General features: G+C 42.5%; 1 protein-coding gene across 1 annotated transcript; it reads right to left on the reverse strand.

Annotated features, from left to right (window-relative positions):
* Positions 1–5623: 5623 nt before the first annotated feature.
* Positions 5624–17128, reverse strand: LOC143935783 (keratin, type I cytoskeletal 19-like). Its single transcript, XM_077459893.1, has 8 exons — positions 16406–17128; positions 15790–15872; positions 15553–15709; positions 9186–9347; positions 8773–8898; positions 8392–8612; positions 8025–8059; positions 5624–7014 (listed from the first exon to the last, which is right to left on the reverse strand). Exons 1-8 carry the CDS (start codon positions 17126–17128, stop codon positions 6914–6916), a joined length of 1608 nt encoding a protein of 535 aa, XP_077316019.1. The 3' UTR covers positions 5624–6913.
* Positions 17129–21904: the final 4776 nt, after the last annotated feature.

The following is a 21904-nucleotide window of genomic DNA, read 5'->3' on the forward strand; positions in this document are numbered from 1 at the left end:
TTTTTCTCCAAAGCACTTCAACGTAACCCATATCATACTATGTTGTGTACTGCATCATACTATAGCATAGATGCATTCTGTTCATGCCTTTGGGTGGCATTCAATGCTGTTGTACAATAAATGGCACTGCAACACATTGCACTACATGTTGGCACAATGCCTGCATTGAAAGTTCCCGGGGAGGGTGAGAGGATGACATGGTCTGGGAGTAGTTACGCATCCCCAAGCTAACACGGGTGCCAGGTGGTGCAGCCTGGCCCCTGGATATTAAAGAGGAATGGTGACTTAGAAGGATCATTTACAAGAACCAGGTGGTGATATGCAGAGCGGGTCTGCCTGTAGAGAGTTATTTAGTCCCCAGGGACAGAGGAGAGAAAGGAAAGGGATGATTGGCACTCAGGATGACATCCTACATAGTATTCCTTTATTAAATACATTTACAGAGCTGTAAAACAGTCTACGCGTTTCCTTAGTCATGGCTGCTAAAAAACAAAATAAGTAACACTTAAAGAGTATATACAAAAGCCACATAATTAACCAACACAGGTGAATTAAAATATATATTATAGCACCCACTATCTTTATGATGTTCCATTTTGGAAAAAATACAAACTACTCATGCTATTGTGGGTTACTTTTTGTATGCCTGGTTTTTCATAGACATGTGCGGTTGGTTTTGTATATTCAGAAGCATCCGAAATACGAATTTCTATGCTTCCGAATTGTATACAAAATTTCATTGACGAAGTTCGGATCCAAATTCTGTTACAATGGAAACGTGACTGGTGTTTTGTTGACCAATCAGAGGTTTTATTCTGCTGCTGAGTGAGGGTTGGGAAAATTACCTTTTTTTAATATGGGAGTGGAAGACTGGTACTGACAGACGGACAAAATAAGAATGTTCGTTAATATCATTTTATTATCGTCATAATAATTACGATTATTCGTTATGATGAAGTTAAAAACCCAGGAAGTCAGCACAGCACAGGGATGGTGGGTGCCCCTCATAATGAGCATAGCAGGGGTACAAACCCAGGAAGTCAGCACAGCATAGGGATGGTGGGAGCCCCTCATAATGAGCACAGCAGGGGTACAAACCCAGGAAGAAGTCAGCGCAGCACAGGGAAGGTGGGAGCCCCTCATAGTGAGCATAATGAGTCGACGACTGCCATATTGAGAAAGGTTTTAGCTTTTTAAATTTATCATAATGAACATTCATAATTGTTACGAAAAGTTAACGAACCTAATGAAAATTCGTATTTCGTACGAATCCAAATTGAATTTCGGGCACCAATTACGAATACGAATTAACAGGTAATACAAAACGGAACGAAACAAAACAAATTTATTGACGGCGCACATGTCTTTTTCATATACCTACTTTTTGTGATGTGTTCCATTGAATGGAGTTTTCCCCCTTTGCATGTTTAATTCAGCTGTGTTGGTTAATCATTTGACTTTTATATAAACTATTTAAATGTTACTTTTTTTTTTTTTTATCAGCCATGGCTAAGGACTAATGTCCAAAATGCGTAGACTGTTTTACAGCTCTGTACATCTATTTAATAAAGGAATACTATTTTGGATGTCATCCTGAGTACGGCCATCCCTTTCCTTATTCTGGTACGTTGGAGGTGTCAACAGCCTCAAGGTCTGAGCACCTGGCGGAGCTTTTATGTGGGAAGGTTTCAGCATCTATACACTTGTTTTCCACAGAGGAGAGAAAGGCTGGAAGAGACTAACATCCCCACGGTACTACACCTAAAATCCGGGTAATTGAACTGTGGGAGAGGCAGTGTGTGCCCTTTCTTCCTTATTTCCCTGCCTTGCAGGAGCAGGCTATGCCTGCCACCCTGTGTGACTGACAAAGGGACTGTCTGTTCATGGACACTTTGGGGGTAACTCTTCCTGCTCACCTCTTTTGGAGCCTGTTTCTTCAGGGAGGGGCAGAGCAGAAGAAGGATTGTTCATCATGAAAATATATATGTTTTGTTGTTGTTGTTTTGTTTCTTAGGTTATAGTTTCCTTCTGACAGAACAAAGCAAGCAAAAATGTACATGTTGTGTTGCTTGTTATTCTTTGTTGGAAGGATACTAACCCCCTTCCAACAGAGGCTTTTACAGTATATAGGTAGATGTGAGTGTAGGATGTGATGTTTTATGTTTTCTCTAAGGATTTTCGGGGATTAGATGGCTGTCTTTCCCCATAGTTCCAGAGGACAAGAATGCCAGCGAGCAGAGTATCTTTTCTTAGGAAGAGATGATCTGGCTCAAAAATGTGTATATGTTGTTAGCTGCAGGGACTTGTAGTTAGGAGTGTCTTAGTCATGCAGTTGTAAATGCCCACCAAAAATGTGTATATCTATTTTTGTGTTGATATTTATTTGTACAGTTCCCCATCCAAGTTGTTTGCCTTCCCCCATCCAACTTATTTCATGGGATGACCTTGCTGATTTTTTTCAAATTTTCCCAGCTGGGGACCAGCTGATTTCTGGTGGGGGTGAGTTTAGCACCCTCTACCTTAGGAAGGTAGGTTGCTATAGGTAGTAGTTTTTTGTTTCAGCCAGTGCAGGTAAATGTAGGCAGGCCTAACCAAAGAGCTAGGCCTGTTTGTTTTGATCTGGTCGGCTGGGAGTGGTTTGAGAGTATCCCAACTAGGATTGGCAGAGGGCAGGCCTCCTATATATACCTAGGGTCAGCCTGCTGGGGTGAGGAGTTGTTGGGTACTGACAACTCCTCCCCTTGACTGGCAACCGAGTGATGCAGTGTGCCTGGAGCTTGGGAGCTGGGAAGGAATCTCTCCATACAATCCAAACAAGGGGTGTCCTGGAAAGGAGCAGAAGGACAGAGGGAAACATTGCAGAGCAAGTAATGGGGAGGGATCCATCTAGGGTTGGTGAATGACCGGAACAGTGAGAAGATCTGTGAGAGACATGCCAGGAGTGTATGTAGAGCCAGAGAGACTGTGATGTCAATAGAGACAATAGAGGGAATAGAGACAGGCTGCCGCAGCCAGGAGGGTTGGCAGAGTCTGCACAGGACTGACTGGGATCAGTAGTCCACTTAAAACACAGCTAGCACAAAAAGACTCTTTTTAGTTGCTATTGGTTGCTACACCAAATGAGATTGCAGACCCCTAATAGCAAATGGTTAATCCAGTGTCAGAAACCATGAAATCAGGCCGAGACAGAAGTACAGTTAAATCACACTTTAAAAGTAAAAAGAACAAACGTAGTCAAAACATATGGAAAAAATTATGCCGCGCTAGGAAAAAACGTGAAAACAAATAAACTATATGTGAAACAGGCAGCAGCAATAGATGTGATATAACACCAAACAGATATACAGAAATGGAAAACTGCGCCAACCCTATACTAAAATAAATAACAAAAAATAGTGACAAAATATATAAGTAATTATCATTAAATGATTATAACGATAAAAAAACACCTTAAGTGCATAAAAAACACAGCAATACATAAAGTAAAAATATCATAAACAAAAGTCCAATCATGGAAAGTTCATAAGTGAGTCCGGATAAACGTTTGTGACACCACAGTGATTCAACACGATCCAAAAAGCGCATAAAGTGCCCGTCACCGTATATTCAATGCGCTTACCAGAAAGTAAACAAATTAGGGCGTTTGTATATATTCGATGGGTCCCTTCAAAAGATATCCTCCTTTTTAGTGGGTCAGCTCTCCATCTCCTAATAGTACCTTCCAGATACTAATATACTTCGTGGTCCCAATAAGGAGCTCTTTCCTTTTCAATCTGTAGCTGCTGTCATTTTCTGAAAATTCAATGCAATGTGGCTACCTGGAGTTGTTCTGTACACATAATGTGTACTGAACTCACCCCGCCCAGACACAACATTTACTGCTTGTGTGATTGGCTCACCAATTTTCCTAGAAGTCACTAAGATACAAGTCAGATTTCAAGCATCTCATTCAGTGCTGGAGGTGCCGGAACTGCGTTCCCGCTGAAAAAAAAAAAAGCGGGAACGCAGTTCCGGCACCTCCAGCACTGAATGAGATGCTTGAAATCTGACTTGTATCTTAGTGACTTCTAGGAAAATTGGTGAGCCAATCACACAAGCAGTAAATGTTGTGTCTGGGCGGGGTGAGTTCAGTACACATTATGTGTACAGAACAACTCCAGGTAGCCACATTGCATTGAATTTTCAGAAAATGACAGCAGCTACAGATTGAAAAGGAAAGAGCTCCTTATTGGGACCACGAAGTATATTAGTATCTGGAAGGTACTATTAGGAGATGGAGAGCTGACCCACTAAAAAGGAGGATATCTTTTGAAGGGACCCATCGAATATATACAAACGCCCTAATTTGTTTACTTTCTGGTAAGCGCATTGAATATACGGTGACGGGCACTTTATGCGCTTTTTGGATCGTGTTGAATCACTGTGGTGTCACAAACGTTTATCCGGACTCACTTATGAACTTTCCATGATTGGACTTTTGTTTATGATATTTTTACTTTATGTATTGCTGTGTTTTTTATGCACTTAAGGTGTTTTTTTATCGTTATAATCATTTAATGATAATTACTTATATATTTTGTCACTATTTTTTGTTATTTATTTTAGTATAGGGTTGGCGCAGTTTTCCATTTCTGTAGTCAAAACATAGCCAAAGTTCAGTAACTGGAATGGATAGTCAGCCAAGCCAGAAGTCAGGGGTCAATATAGTGGAACAGCAAGCAGGATCTGAAGCCAGAAGGGATGTCAGCAAAGCAAGTCATGAACAGGATCGCAGGAGATAGTTTCTGTGATATGACCAAGGCGAAGAGCTCCTCTGACTTTGACGGCTTAAGTAGGCAGGACTGACGAGCAGGGTATCATCAACAGCTGAGTAACTATGGAGAGATAGGAGCTGGCAATTAGCCAACAGCTGAGCAACCAGCTTAGAGAAGGAAGGGCTGAGCCTAGCCCTGACATACAAAACTGTTGGGTCTTGTTCAGTGTGGGACATAACCATGTGCTAGCTGTACCAAGTATTGTGCAGTAGAGGAAGCAAAGATAACTTATAAGTGATGTGCTGGAGGAGTATGGAGCTTCAGACACTGCAAATACGAATTCCAAATATCTTTCATTCGCTTAAAGTCAATTATCTTGGCATCCCATGTTCCCTTTACCCCATCCAAGTTATATCCTGCAATAAAACCACAAAAACAAACTGGTGGATTGTTCATTGTTCAGTGAGGAGTAGCTGGAAGTGAATGCTGAACTGAGAAGGGTGACGGGAGGAACTACTACATTCAGTGACCCCACGGGAAACCACTACACAATTATATAATAGAAACTACTAGAGGTGGCATATGGTCTACTTTTTATGTTTCCTCAACTATAAAGAGTCTTGTACCCCTCTCAGAATCCCTTGCACCCCCTTTCCTGCAGATTCTTGCTCAATTAAGCCACAGACCAGATGGATAGTAATGTCTGAGTATGGATGCTGGCCCTTGCAATCTTGCTGCCCTAGGCACTGGTCCTTGTGGGCACTTATATGAAAGACTATTTAGAAATGTTTTGTTTTTTTATTTTTATTTTTTTAGTATGGAAAAATCATGTGCATCATTAATACCACACAAGCAGCTGATTGCATGAAGATAGGATTTGTTTTATTGAAAATTTAGTAGGTGACAAGGACAAGAGAATGATGATCAAAATTCACCAGATTACTACTGTAGTACATACTGCATGCTAATAATCTATTAATGTGTACAATGGTATACAATACAAATGAGTTCATAACATATTATTATAAAACCAATGCTTCAACTCTACAATAATAAAACCTGCACACAATTATGTTAATAATACCCACTAAATTCACAACAGAAAACTAGAGTTCCACTTGAATTAAGCACGTGATTTATGTGCATTCACATACTATAGGCACATTTCAAGATGCTGTTTTTGCGTCTTTTTAATCGGAAACTACATTGCGAAGGAGAATTCAGCAAAAATTCATATTCTATTCTATACTGTTCAGACTGCTTCATATTCTAACTCATTTTGCATATGATCATTGTAATTCCAAATGACAGATTATGGAACAACTCAATTCTTCTGAGTAAAGAAAACTGCATTGCAACTGTAAGTACCATAAGGGCCTGTTTATGCTTGAAAGTGTTACAGTAACACATTCATCACAACTTACTTTTTTAGGGTATTGTGGTACCACAGGTTATTTGTTCTGAATGTGTCCCAGGTAAAAATGCTTGCGCTCTATTTTTTTCTCCAAAGCACTTCAACGTAACCCATATCATACTATGTTGTGTACTGCATCATACTATAGCATAGATGCATTCTGTTCATGCCTTTGGGTGGCATTCAATGCTGTTGTACAATAAATGGCACTGCAACACATTGCACTACATGTTGGCACAATGCCTGCGTATAAAAAGGCATTATTGTTACAAGATGAATGTGCCTGGGACCTAAAAGTATTGAAAGTGCTCCAAGAAAGAAGTGAATGAAAATTCATATCTTATGCTCTAGCATAATGTAATCCCTAAATAATTTTGGGTACACGAAAATATCTTCCTTCATTTTGGATCTTTAAAAGGGTTCAAAGGCCTGAACTCCATAGCTTTTGTAACACGTGGGTTAACATCTTGAAATTAACTTACAATTTAGGTAAACTTGAATAGTTTACCACCAACATCTAAAAATGAATACATATTGTATCTAACTAATCTTAAACCTTGCATAATTTCATTTTTGTGCACTGGGTAATTTGGTGGATCTAGTTCATGTCTCATGCCAAGTTTTGCCTATCTGAAGCAGATACTGAAGGCCACATACGAAGAAGTCAGAGGAAGACACCAAAAGACTTTTTAGAGCTAGGATAATACTATTACCCACAGAGTTCTCCAGAAGAGTCAGAAACACATTAGCAAACATTATGGTGATTATGATGTTGGTGATGACTTTGATGATGTTTATAATGAGTGGGGCTAGTCACATGGTGAACTTTCACTGTGTGGGGAGATCCTGAAAGTAGAAGATATGATAGTTCAAATTAATAAAGATCTATGTCACATTGTAAAGGGATGCAAATTGTTTATGTTTCTCATATCAATCCACCATATTCCAATTATCATTGTTATTGTTACATAATTAGTCAAGTTGAGAAACCTGCTTATGTACCATGAGTTGTAGATATATTGATTTTAGCAGGGGTACCTCAACAAACATTAAACTATGCATTTGAAAATGTAGTTATTCCTTTATGTTTTTACAGTATCATGAACGCACACAACTTTTGTAGAAACTGTCTACAGCTAGAATAAGTTCATGTGCAAGACTATTCCACATTTTTACAGCTGAAAACTACTGTGGGTCATTTTTAGACCAAAGCCCACCATTGGCACATGGTAGGAAGGGAAGCAGGTTGCTGTCTAATCATCCAAACCCTATGGGATGGTGTCTAAATGGCATTAATTTCCAGGTACTAGTTAAAATGTTTCCCATATTTTACATTCTACACATATTTCCACCAGCTTGCTCCCTGCTTTTTAAAGTGGTTCTAATGCCTAAAGATTTTTTTCACCTTAAGACATTCTCTGCATTAAGATAAAAAACTTTCTCTGTGCAGCCCCAACCCCTCTCTTATACTTACCTGAGCCCGGCCTCGATCTAACCCTGTGAACTAGAGCAGTGGCTCTCTCTGCTCTTTCCCTCCTCATAGATTCAGAGACAGCAGCAGGAGCCACTGGCTGTCAATCACAGTCAGTGAGGAGGATCGGAGGGTGGGGTCAAGCCACACTGTGTGTGTGTCTATGGACACACATAGCCAGGTTGGGAGCAATCCCCCACAAATGCCCCCATTGCAAGCCACTATGGTGGGCACTTTGCAGGAGAGGAGCCAGGAGAGCAGGCAGAAAAGGTGGATCGGGCCTGCTTTGTGTAAAACCATTGCACATAGCAGGTAAGTATGACATGTTTGTTTTTAAAAATAATATAGGTTTACAATCACTTTAAGACAATATATGTTTACATACCATGGCTGTCTCCTTGAAAACTTTGACTTGAAGTGCTGAAATGTAAAACACACAGTAAAGAATAATGAAGAAATATATGGTATTCTGACTATTCTGTATGGCTTGGTTTGAATAATATATTGGTAAACAAAATGGAAATATTTTATGAACTGTCTGGTTTTAGAATTAAGCTGCTCTCCAAATTGTATGGCTCTATTCTGGTAGATGATTAAATATTATAGCAAATAAATTATATAAAAATTATATTAAATATAACAATTATTTATTTTCCCTTAAAAGATTCATTCGAATGGGTGTTGTTATAAAGTGAGGCCTGTATGTTTTAAGGAATATTAATTCAGTTACTTGTCCTGTGTGAAATACATACTGGATATCATGACCCTCCAATAGGCGCTTATAGGTGGCGATCTCCATCTCCAGGTGAGTCTTTTGGTCCATCAGGATCCTGTATTCCTGATTCTGACGTTCCAGGTCAAATCGCATCTGGGCCAGCTGGGACTCTACATTGTTTATCAAACATTGTAATTGGGCAAGTTGAGCCCCAAATGTGGCTTCTGTCTCTGCCAAAGTGTTTTCTAGAGCTGATTTCTGGGGAAAAAATAAAGAAAGATTGAATACAAAAAAAAACAGTTAATTGCAGTACATACTGTTAGTCTTTCCAGAATGAACTGAAGAGGCTCACAGACTAAAACAACCAGCAACTGGTCATTGAAACAAACTTTATTAATTGGCTGGCAATAACACTTACCAAGCTGAGCTGGCTTTGCAGTTCAATTTCCAAGGTTTGGATGGTACGTCTCAAATCAATGACTTCAGTTTGTACAGACTGGAGTTGTTCAGAACCAGAAGCAACTTCACGATTCAGTTCCTCAGTCTATATAAATAGAAGGTTTATTAGAGTCATGTAGAATAGTTGTGACTGTGCAAGGGGTGTGGGGGACCTCTGAATATTTCAGTGGTCCTGATGTTCACTGTGATGGGAAGATTGGGATGGTACAGTATAACTGAGCATTAAAGCTGAACATGCTATCATCAATATTTATTGTTTATTGAAATATAACCATGACGTAATAGGGCCTAATTATCAAAATGTAATAGATTGCTATCCCACTATTTTTCTAACAGGTTCAACAAGCTTTTTTAGTCTACAAAAAGACGTACCCGTTGTCGGAAAATAGTTTCCACCTCTCTCAGATTCCGCTCCATCAGATTCTCATACTGCTCTCTGATCTCAAACAAGGTTCTATTCAGATCAGCTGATGGAGCAGCATCCACTTCCACATTGACCCTGGCACCCAACTGAGCTTGCAAAGAGTTGACTTCCTGTAAGTAAAAATGTTAGAAACTAGTTGTGTTATGGGTGCATTTCTGCAGATCTCCTTAATGTGTGCTTTAGAACCTGCGTTGACTCGGCTTTTGGGCTTATATGTCAATGTACAAACGTAGTGGACTTTTAGATGCATTTGAGAATAGTTTGAGATATTACTGAGATAATTTATAGTGTTACTAAACCCCCTGTCAAACCTAAGGGGTTCATCCTCTGGATTGTAAAAAAACACTGAGTGATTCTGGCTTCTCTGATCCTCCTCTCCTTCCTTTGTCCCCTGATAATTTAATGATAATGCAGCCTATTGAGTCAATCTGCACATGCACAGTTTGGTGTGTATTGGTACAGATTTTTCTTTTTCTTGGTAGAGTGCATGTGATCAGCACTAGTGATGGACGAACTTCCGACGGGACGTTTCGCGAACGCGAAACGCGAACGGACACAAACGTTCGCGAAAACGACCGTTCGCCGCGGGCTCCATTGACTTCAATGGGAGGCGAATTTCGCAAACCTTTAGGTCGAATTTGCGGCCACGGGGTAATTATTAGGGGGTAGCACGTAGTCCCACCACCTGGACAATAGCATAATACATGTATGAGGTGAATTTGGGATCGATAACTACAAGCATTTTTTTTTTATTTGGGAAATTGTTCTGACAATTCAGGACTATGGAGCTAATGAAGGCAATGGAGGAGAGGGAAGGTCAGGGACCAGGGTAGGCAAACAAGAGGGTGCAGGAGATACAGAGCACTGACAGCAGCACCGTAATACAGAGCACTGACATCAGCACCGTGACATACAGCGCTGACAGCAGCTCCGTGACATACAGCGCTGACAGCAGCTCCGTGACATACAGCGCTGACAGCAGCTCCGTGACATACAGCGCTGACAGCAGCTCCGTGACATACAGCGCTGACAGCAGCTCCGTGACATACAGCGCTGACAGCAGCACCGTGACATACAGCGCTGACAGCAGCTCCGTGACATACAGCGCTGACAGCAGCTCCGTGACATACAGCGCTGACAGCAGCTCCGTGACATACAGCACTGACAGCAGCTCCGTGACATACAGCGCTGACAGCAGCTCCGTGACATACAGCGCTGACAGCAGCTCCGTGACATACAGCGCTGACAGCAGCTCCGTGACATACAGCGCTGACAGCAGCTCCGTGACATACAGCACTGACAGCAGCTCCGTGACATACAGCGCTGACAGCAGCTCCGTGACATACAGCGCTGACAGCAGCACCGTGACATACAGCGCTGACAGCAGCTCCGTGACATACAGCGCTGACAGCAGCTCCGTGACATACAGCGCTGACAGCAGCTCCGTGACATACAGCGCTGACAGCAGCTCCGTGACATACAGCGCTGACAGCAGCTCCGTGACATACAGCGCTGACAGCAGCTCCGTGACATACAGCGCTGACAGCAGCTCCGTGACATACAGCGCTGACAGCAGCTCCGTGACATACAGCGCTGACAGCAGCACCGTAAGCAGCCCCAGGAGGAAGTCAGCACAGCACAGGGATGGTGTGATCCCCTCATAATAAGAACCCCCAGGAGGAAGTCAGCACAGCACAGGGATGGTGGGAGCCCCTCATAATAAGAACACCCAGGAGGAAGTCAGCACAGCACAGGGATGGTGGGAACCCCTCATAATAAGCAGCCCCAGTAGAAATATGACACCGCTCAACCTCTTCAAAGAGGAGGGTAGGGGCATATAGTACGGTGTGCTTTTTTGGGTCAGGGAAGTGAGCCAAATGAATTAAGAAGGTCTGTGTGCTTGATTCCAAAAATTGTTTATAGACATATACATGGTCTACTGATCACATGTGTTGAATTCCTCCGAGATCCATGCCTCATTCATTTTTAGAAATGTGAGGTAGTTAACACTGTCGTGAGCTAGGCGAGTACGCTTATCGGTCACAATCCCCCCTGCTGCGCTGAACGTCCTTTCGGACAGGACACTGGATGAGGGGCAAGCCAACAGTTCGATTGCAAATTGGGCAAGCTCTGGCCAGAGGTCAAGCCTGCCCACCCAGTAGTCTAGGGGTTCATCACTCCTCAGAGCGTCCACATCGGCCGTTAACCCAATGTAGTCGGACACCTGACGGTCTAGGCGTTCCCTGATGCTGGATCCGGATGACACCTGTCGATGGGTCGGCTGAAAGAATGACCTCATATCCGAAGTCACCAACACATCTTCAAACCGGCCTCTTCTTGCAGGCGCTGTTGGATTGGTACCCGCAAATCCTTCTCTGGGAGTGGGAATTGCTCCTCTGCCAGCGCACGCAAAAGCAGAATGCAGCATTTCTCGAAGCAAGGCCTGGAAGTGCTGCATTCTGACAGCCCTCTGCGACGGCGGTAACATTTCCGCCATTTTGTGTTTGTACCGGGGATCTAAGTACGTTGCCACCCAGTACTGGTCCTTGACCCTCATGCTTTTTATACGGGGGTCCCTATTAAAACACTGGAGCATGAAGGCCCCCATTTGCACTCAAGCGGAAGGTATGTGGTGGTGGTGGTGTTGTTGGTGGTAGTGTCTTTGGGGGTGCACATAGCAGAGAGTGAAGAAGAGGGTGCAGATCGAGAGGATGAGGAGGGTGCAGAAGAATAAGGCTGAGTGAGCCACTCAACCAAGTCTGGTGCGTCCTTTAAAGTAATTGAACGCACCTTCTGCAACTTCCCACTTTGGCTCAAGGCTGTTGCTCCTGCCCTACCCCTACCACCCCTGCGGAAGGGCCTGCCTCTTCCTCTGCCTGTCATTTTTTAAATCACCCTGTGACAAAACTCTTAGTCCCTATACCGCTGAAGGACTGCTGCAGTATAGGGCAGCGGTCAGCAGTAGTGCACGTCAACCCTATGTATTGTGGACCGATAGCGGTCCTTACAGAACAGCAGACTGTACTGCACTCAGGCCTATGTACCGTAGCACCCTATACCAAGTTACCAGTCCTTATAAAAACTTTTGTGGACCAAGCAGGTTGTGTGTTAGTGTTTAGCAGACTGTGCGTCAGTCCCTATACCGCTGAAGGACTGCTGCAGTATAGGGCAGCGGTCAGCAGTAGTGCACGGCAACCCTATGTATTGTGGACCGATAGCGGTCCTTACAGAACAGCAGACTGTAACGCACTCAGGCCTATGTACCGTAGCACCCTATACCAAGTTACCAGTCCTTATAAGAACTTTTGTGGACCAAGCAGGTTGTGTGTTAGTGATTAGCAGACTGTACGTCAGTCCCTATACCGCTGAAGGACTGCTGCAGTATAGGGCAGCGGTCAGCAGTAGTGCACGGCAACCCTATGTATTGTGGACCGATAGCGGTCCTTACAGAACAGCAGACTGTAACGCACTCAGGCCTATGTACCGTAGCACCCTATACCAAGTTACCAGTCCTTATAAGAACTTTTGTGGACCAAGCAGGTTGTGTGTTAGTGATTAGCAGACTGTACGTCAGTCCCTATACCGCTGAAGGACTGCTGCAGTATAGGGCAGCGGTCAGCAGTAGTGCACGGCAACCCTATGTATTGTGGACCGATAGCGGTCCTTACAGAACAGCAGACTGTACTGCACTCAGGCCTATGTACCGTAGCACCCTATACCAAGTTACCAGTCCTTATAAGAACTTTTGTGGACCAAGCAGGTTGTGTATTAGTGTTTAGCAGACTGTGCGTCAGTCCCTATACCGCTGAAGGACTGCTGCAGTATAGGGCAGCGGTCAGCAGTAGTGCACGGCAACCCTATGTATTGTGGACCGATAGCAGTCCTTACAGAACAGCAGACTGTACTGCACTCAGGCCTATGTACCGTAGCACCCTATACCAAGTTACCAGTCCTTATAAGAACTTTTGTGGACCAAGCAGGTTGTGTGTTAGTGTTTAGCAGACTGTGCGTCAGTCCCTATACCGCTGAAGGACTGCTGCAGTATAGGGCAGCGGTCAGCAGTAGTGCACGGCAACCCTATGTATTGTGGACCGATAGCGGTCCTTACAGAACAGCAGACTGTAACGCACTCAGGCCTATGTACCGTAGCACCCTATACCAAGTTACCAGTCCTTATAAGAACTTTTGTGGACCAAGCAGGTTGTGTGTTAGTGATTAGCAGACTGTACGTCAGTCCCTATACCGCTGAAGGACTGCTGCAGTATAGGGCAGCGGTCAGCAGTAGTGCACGGCAACCCTATGTATTGTGGACCGATAGCGGTCCTTACAGAACAGCAGACTGTAACGCACTCAGGCCTATGTACCGTAGCACCCTATACCAAGTTACCAGTCCTTATAAGAACTTTTGTGGACCAAGCAGGTTGTGTGTTAGTGATTAGCAGACTGTACGTCAGTCCCTATACCAATGAAGGACTGCTGCAGTATAGGGCAGCGGTCAGCAGTAGTGCACGGCAACCCTATGTATTGTGGACCGATAGCGGTCCTTACAGAACAGCAGACTGTACTGCACTCAGGCCTATGTACCGTAGCACCCTATACCAAGTTACCAGTCCTTATAAGAACTTTTGTGGACCAAGCAGGTTGTGTGTTAGTGTTTAGCAGACTGTGCGTCAGTCCCTATACCGCTGAAGGACTGCTGCAGTATAGGGCAGCGGTCAGCAGTAGTGCACGTCAACCCTATGTATTGTGGACCGATAGCGGTCCTTACAGAACAGCAGACTGTAACGCACTCAGGCCTATGTACCGTAGCACCCTATACCAAGTTACCAGTCCTTATAAGAACTTTTGTGGACCAAGCAGGTTGTGTATTAGTGTTTAGCAGACTGTGCGTCAGTCCCTATACCGCTGAAGGACTGCTGCAGTATAGGGCAGCGGTCAGCAGTAGTGCACGGCAACCCTATGTATTGTGGACCGATAGCGGTCCTTACAGAACAGCAGACTGTACCGCACCCAAGCCTATGTACCGTAGCACCCTAGACAGACCAAGTTACCAGTCCTGATAAAGAGCTTTGTGGAACAAGTGAGTTGTGAATGATTAGCAGACTGCAGCAGAAGGGCAGCAGTCAAGTATAATATTCTTTCTATATTTGGAAGAAAGAATATTATACGTGTACAAGCCTATTACCGTACCACTGATACCAGTCCTGAAAAGAACCTTTGTGGAACTAATAGTAACAGCAAGTCTTTAAAATTATCCTCACTGCCTGACACACTGCTTCCTGCCTGTCCCTATACAAATTGGCAAAAAAGAGTAGGCTGGAACGATTAGCTGGAACAGCTCTTTTGTGGACCTGATAGTAACAGCTAATGATGATGATGATGATGATGATGAAGAAAGACTAATCTGGCTGAGCTGTCCCTAAAATAGCAGCATACAGCGCTCTGTCCCTTTATCTAAACTGACAAAAGAAACTCAGGCTGCTGACCTAACACCTATACCAGTCCTGAAAAGAACTTTTGTGTACCAAATAGCTAGCGTTTTCTCTGTCCCTACTCCACACAGGATCCTTTCCCTACAGTGACAGAAGAAAGAATGTAAAATGGCCACCGGATCGGGTGTATTTATAGGTTAGGGGGAATGTCCAAGTGTCCATGAGCTGTCATGTCTCAATTGGTTGTCCTGTAACACATGATAAACGTGTCACGAAAGGTTAAAGTTCTTGTATACATTAAACACGTAAGTCCGCCGGGGCGAACGACGGAAAAAGGCGTTCGAACCCGCGGACGGCGAAAGTCGGAAATTCGCCGCGAAACGACCGCCGGGCGAAACGTTCGTCCATCACTAATCAGCACAGGGCCAATTAGCACTAAACAGACAGAGGGTCAGGAGTCTTTCAGTTTTACAAGACAGTCAGCAAATTCCTCCCAACAGCTTTAACCAGTGCTCATTTGGACACTGATAGAAGCCACACGACTGCTCTGACTGCTGATGAGAAAATGTATTTAGCAGTTTTTATTTGCTAAAATAATTGCATTTCCATGTTCTGTGTACTGTGGAAGATCAGATATAGTGATTGCAGTGTCCTGGGTTTAGTTACACTTTAAGTTCATTGACAATTATAAAAAGATAAAAAAATAACAAAAGGTGTTAAAAAGTTTATGAATTTCCCACAGATTGACCAGGGTGGCAGCATACCTCTGAAGCAAAAGTGATTTCAACAATATTTACACCTGCTCTGTAACAACACATTATGAATTATTTTTCTTAAAATAAATGTCTGATTTATCTTGAAAAAGGGGTAACAGCTATCTTACCTCCCCCTGGTTCCTCTTCATTAGCTGCAGCTCCTCCTGAAGGTTTTCTACTTGTGCCCTTAGATGACATATTTCCCTGTTAAGTTCTTCCAGGAGTATACGAAGTCCATTCACATCAGCCTCAATACTGCTTGCCAGTTGGCGTTCCATTTCATACCTGGTGACAAAAGGAAGACAAAGCAATTAATGCTGATATTGATAATAATCATGAAAGACATGACATATAGAACGGCCTACTTGTTTCTGAAGTCATCTGCTGCTAGACGAGCGTTGTCTATTTGTAATATAATCCTGGCATTTTCCACAGAAGTTGAGGAAATCTGGAAATTATAGATGTTAATTATTTATTGCAAAGGATAAATTCATAGCGTGTATTTACCTAAGCTTTGTTCTTTTATCAATTAAGGTAGTTTACTGCATATCTATTATGTCTTGCACTGTAATATGACTTAAGGGTACATTTAACCTAGCCACATGCTAAAACATTCCCTTTTAGCATTCAGCTGGTATTCACCAATAGCGATGAGCAGTGCCATGCGTTTTACAATGCAAGGCATTGTTTACCTTTTTATTAACTTTATTGAAAGTATACAATGTGTACACTCTATTCAGGTCTTGTCCTCCAGTGCTATCAAGTGTGCTGCAAAAAAAAGGTGCATGTCTGTATTTTTCTGTAACACACATCAGAGTGCTCAAAAGCATGAACGAAATGCACTGACACTCTTTTCGGGTGCTGTATAACATGTGTCATCTGGTATCCTTTGAGATGCCTAATATGCCTAATCTGTTTTTATATTTTAAATATGTAGGTGTCAGGGTGAGTTTAAAAAATATAAATTTATCATTTATTTACCTGGCCTTGAAGCTCTTGAATGATTCTGAAGAAGCCGCTGTAATCAGGTAAAGTGCTGGGCTGATTCCTCTCATACCACTCCCGGATATTCCTTTCAAGCTGGGCATTCTGTTGCTCTAGGGAGCGGACTTTGTCCAAGTAGGAAGCCAAACGATCATTTAAATGCTGCATGGTTTCCTTCCCATTGACATTGAACAAACCATGATGGCTAATAATGCTTTTATGATTGCTGCTGTGAGCACCTCCATGAACGTGCTTGGATATGGAGATTCCTTTGCCTCCTGATCCTCCATGTACACTGGGGGCTCTATAGTGATTACTATGATGGACTTTATGGGAACTTTCATGGTGGGTGGCATGGGATCCTCTATGATGAGAACTATGCGAACCTGTAGAATGGAATCTGTGGGGGCCTCCATGGTGAGAAGTATGGGAACCTCCATGATGTGAATTATGACATCCTCCATGATGAGAAGCATGAGATCCCCCATGGTGGTAAGAAGAGTGGGATCCTCCATGATGGCTAATTGAAGATCCTCCATGAGAAACACCATTTGTGTAGCTTGGGATCTTAGACAGATGACTACCAACATGGCAGCTTCCATGGTGTGATCCAGAAGAGGAGTGACCACCGTAACTCATGATGATGGATTTAGGTTGTACAGATGACCTAAAAGTGTGTGTTTCTAAATTGATGTCCTTCACAATATGTTCTCTATTCATTCTGCTGTCTTATATATGGAAGACTGGGAGTGCCACAAAACATTATTTACTAATATTAATGTTTACAAGTATGTGACTGCTCATCTGTCCACTGCTTTACATACGTGACATTATGATTTAACAATAAACATTTGGTAATCTGCTTGGAAAACTTTAGACCATTGTAAAACAACTTCACAATAATTAGTTTAGTGCTGCCCAGCTCATTAGAAACTTTTGCTCATTCCACCATAAAGAAATAACAATAAAGGAAAAGCCAACTGACTTGGCTGAACACACCTCAAATAAAACACTCAAAAATGCAATATTGCAATGATAAACTAATGAAAAGTTTAATCACAGTATGCAGTTCATCTAAAGCTGGACACAAAGCATCAGATTTATTTTCAATTTGATCAAGCTTGTCTGAAATATACAACTACAGTGGCAAAGTGTCAGGTACTACCCAAACAATGTATTCAGTATTCCATTTATATCTGTTTAGGTAGCCTGTGCACTTATCAGCTGGCAAATGTTGTTTCTTTGTCATAATATAATTTCTCGCTTCTGTACAATAAAGAATCAAGGTTTCAAAATATGTCTTACTGTATTATTTTACTTGAGGACCTGTGTTTTGGACACTATTTAGGCAAATAGGCACAGCCCCTAAATTGATACCTATTAGGAGCGCAGTTAGACCCAAGAGAAGCTCTCTGATAAAGCTTACCCAGTGTCATTAGTAAAGTTGCCGTCATTGGCCCTAAATCATCGACCTGCGTTAACATTTAAGTATCGCTAAAGGCACACTAAAAGTTAAATTATAATAGTGACTGACAGGCCTCTTTAGCTATTCTTTACGCTGTTGTGTTGAAATGGTTTACGTCCAAAGCTTTGGTTTCAGAAACACCCTTTAACCACTTGACCACTGGGCACTTAAACACCCTTAATAACCAGACCAATTTTCAGCTTTCGGTGGTCTCATATTTTGAATGACAATTACTCAGTCATGCAACACTGGACCTATATGAAATTTTTGTCCTTTTTTCACACAAATGGAGCTTTCTATTGGTGGTATTTAATCACCGCTCGTTTTTTTTTTTTTGTGCTATAAAAGAAAAAATACCGACAATTCTGTAAAAAAATTAATTTTTCTTTGTTTCTGTTATAAAATTTAGCAGATAAGTAATTTTTTCTTCATAAATTTTGGCCAAAATGTATACTACTACATATCTTTGGTAAAAAAAGTACAAATTGGTGGATATTATTTGGTCTTTGTGAAAGTTATAGAGTCCACAAGCTATGGTGCCAATATCTGAAAATTGATCACAACTGAAGTACTGACGGCCTATTTCAATTCTTGAGACCCTAACATGCCAGAAAAGTACAAATACCCCCCAAATGACCCCTTTTTGGAAAGAAGACATCCCAAGGTATTTAGTAAGAGGCATGATGAGTTTTTTGAAGTTGTAATTTTTTCCCACAATTCTTTGCAAAATCAAGATTTCTTTTTCACAAAATTGTCATATTATCAGTTTATTTCTCACACACAGCATATGCATACCACAAATTACACCCCAAAACACATTTTGCTATTACTCCCGAGTATGGCAATACCACATGTGTGAGACTTTTACACAGTGTGGCCACATACAGAGGCCCAACATGCAGGGAGCGCCATCAGGCGTTCTGGAGCACCCAGGACAATTCTGACATTTCTCTCCTACATGTAAAAATCATCATTTATTTGCTAGAAAATGACATAGAATCCCAAAACATTATATATGTTTTTTTAGCAAACACCTTGGAGAATACAATGGTGGTCATTGCAACTTTTTATCTCGCACGGTATTCGCGCAGCAATTTTTCGAATGCTTTTTTTTGGAAAAAAACTGTTTTGTGCTTAAAAAAAAAAAAACACAGTAAAGTTAGCCCAATTTTTGCATAATGTGAAAGATGAAGTTACGCTGAGTAAATAGATACCTAACATGTCACTCTTCAAAATTGCACACGCTCGTGGAATGGTGCCAAACGTCGCTACTTAAAAATCCCCAAAGGCGACGCTTTAAATTTTTTTACTGGTTATATGTTTTGAGTTACAGAGGAGGTATAGGGCTAGAATTATTGCTCTCGCTCTAACGTTCGCAGTGATACCTCACATGTGTGGTTTGAACACCGTTTTCATATGTGGGCTGGACTTACATATGCGTTCGCTTCTGCATGCGAGCACATTGGGACAGGGGCGCTTTAAAACATTTTTTTTTTTTTTATTGCTTATTTTACTTTATTTATTTTAGTTTGACTTTTTTTTCCCCAAAAATAAATTTTTGGATCACTTTTATTCCTATTACAAGGAATGTAAACATCCCTTGTAATAGGAATATGGCATGACAGGCCCTCTTTACAGTGAGATATGGGGTCAATAAGACCCCACATCTCACCTCTAAGCTGGGAAGCCTGAAATAAAAAAAAAAGATTCTGGCTTTGATCGTATTGGCGAGTCGGTAGATGCACCGGAGGGCGGCGGGAGGGGGGGGTGTCTATGGCTGGGTATCTCCGAGTATGGCTGGGTATCTCCGAGTATGGCTGGGTATCTCCGAGCATGGTGAGTATGGCAGGGTATTGCAGAGTATTGGCAGGGTATTGCAGAGTATTGGCGGGTGTTGCAGAGTATTGGCGGGGTATTGCAGAGTAATGGCGGGGTATCACAGAGTAATTGCGAGATATTGCAGAGTATTGGCGGGGTATTGCAGAGTAATGGCGGGGTATTGCAGAGTATTGCAGAGTAATGGCAGGGTATTGCAGAGTACTGCAGAGTATTGCTGGGTATTGCAGAGCAATGGCAGGGAATTGAGGGGTTACATTTCGGTGAGCAGCGATGTGGGCACAGCAGATGCAGCCCACAGCGCTGCTGACACTGATCTCTTCCCCCTCCGCTGTACCGATCGGTACAGAGAGGGGGAGGGAGCAACCGGCGTCATAACATGACGCCGGTTTGTTTACAAGTGATTACTCTGTCATTTGACGGAGCGATCACATGGTAAACGGCCGTGATGAGCGGCCGTTTACCGTGATCCGTGATGCAGACCCGGCGGTCCCGGATGCTCTCGAGTGCGCGCCCCAGGGGGCGCGCGAGAGCGGAATTCTGGGAGGACGTCATATGACTGCCTCCCAGAGTTAAACAACCGCCCTGTAGCCGTCATTCGGCTATGGGCCGGTTGTTAAGTGGTTAAAAACTATGACCAATAGAGCTAAATGACGAAGGTGGTAGCAAGTAAATCTGCAGAAGAAAATACTCAGACATGGCATAAATGGCCACAAATAGAGCTTTCTTTTGGTGGTATTGATCACCCCTGCGGTTTTTATTTTTTGCGCTATAAACAAAAAAAGAGCATACATTTTGAAAAAAACTCATTATTTTTTACTTTTTGCTATAATAAATATCCCCAAAAACATTTTTTTTCTCAGTTTAGGCCGATACGTATTCTTCTACATATTTTTGGTAAAAAAAAATTGCAATAAGCAATCCATTTTTGGTTTGTGCAAAATTTATAGCGTTTATAAAATAGGGGATAGTTTTATGGCATTTTTATTAATAATTTTTTTTTTTCTAGTAATGGCGGCGATCAGAGATTTTTATTGTGACTGCAACATTATGGTGGACACATCAGACATTTTTGAAACATTTTTGGGACCACTGTCATTTATACAGCAATCAGTGCTATACAAATGCACTGATTCCTGTGTAAATTACACTGGCAGTGAAGGGGTTAACCGGGGGTGGCAGTGTAGGGGTTATGTGTGTCCTAGGGGCATGTTACTGTGGGGGGAGTGGCTGTGTGTTAGTGAACACTGATCTCTGCTCCAATCGCAGGGAGCAGAGATCAGTGTCACTTGTTGCTAGGCAGAACGGGGAGATGCTGTTTACATCTCCCCGTGAGACGAACGCGGATATCCCCACGGCAATCGAGTCCACGAGACCCGTGACTGAACTCACGGGGGTCCCGACCAGCACATGTGCATCCCGCCGGGCCGCGCACATGATGGTATGGCAGCAATTTAAAATAGATGTACCTGTACGCCAATGTACCTGCCCATGCTATTCTGCTGACGTACATCTTCGTGCGCCGGTCTGGAAGTGGTTAAAGAAGCATGTTTAAGATGTTTCTAAATGTTCTTAGTATTCTTTTTTTTTGAAGGCTGTAAAAAAATAAAAAAAAGTTAACAAGCAGATTAGTCCAGAACCCACAGTTTTAAATTTTTGGCAGAAAAGCTAAAGTTGACAATTTAAAGCCCCTTGCCATAATATAAGTTTATTAACAATGAGAACAAGGTTTAGTTGCAAACAGAGGAAACAATGTTCTCCACAGAATTTCATAGCTTATTCTACAAAACAAAAAATAAAAAACCTGTCCAAGAGCACCCTGAATTACAGATTTTTGTCCTTTGAAATAAATGCTGCAAGCTAAAGTTGTCTGAAGATACAAATGCCACTTGGCAGATGTACCATACACAGGATTTTTTTCAGTAGGAACACAGGGGATGGTAGCTCCGGCACCTCCAGCACTGAGTCTACATTACTGAATGTAATGGAGAGGGGTGCTGCAGGGTGCTAAATGGTCTATTGATGCTGGCTGCTGGGGAATCTATTATCACTGGGGATGTTCAATTGTTACAGGGGAGTTTATTAATGCTGGGGAGGTCTATTGTTGCTGAAGGAGATCTACGGAGGGACATCTCTCTCTGATGCCTTTCTGGGAGTGGAGACCAGCGATCCAAGACTGCAGTTTGGGATTGCCA

This window comes from Lithobates pipiens, unplaced genomic scaffold (genome assembly GCF_037356315.1).
Source record: "Lithobates pipiens isolate NorthernLeopardFrog02 unplaced genomic scaffold, aLitPip1_a1.2 Scaffold_28, whole genome shotgun sequence".
Lineage (NCBI taxonomy): Eukaryota > Metazoa > Chordata > Amphibia > Anura > Ranidae > Lithobates > Lithobates pipiens.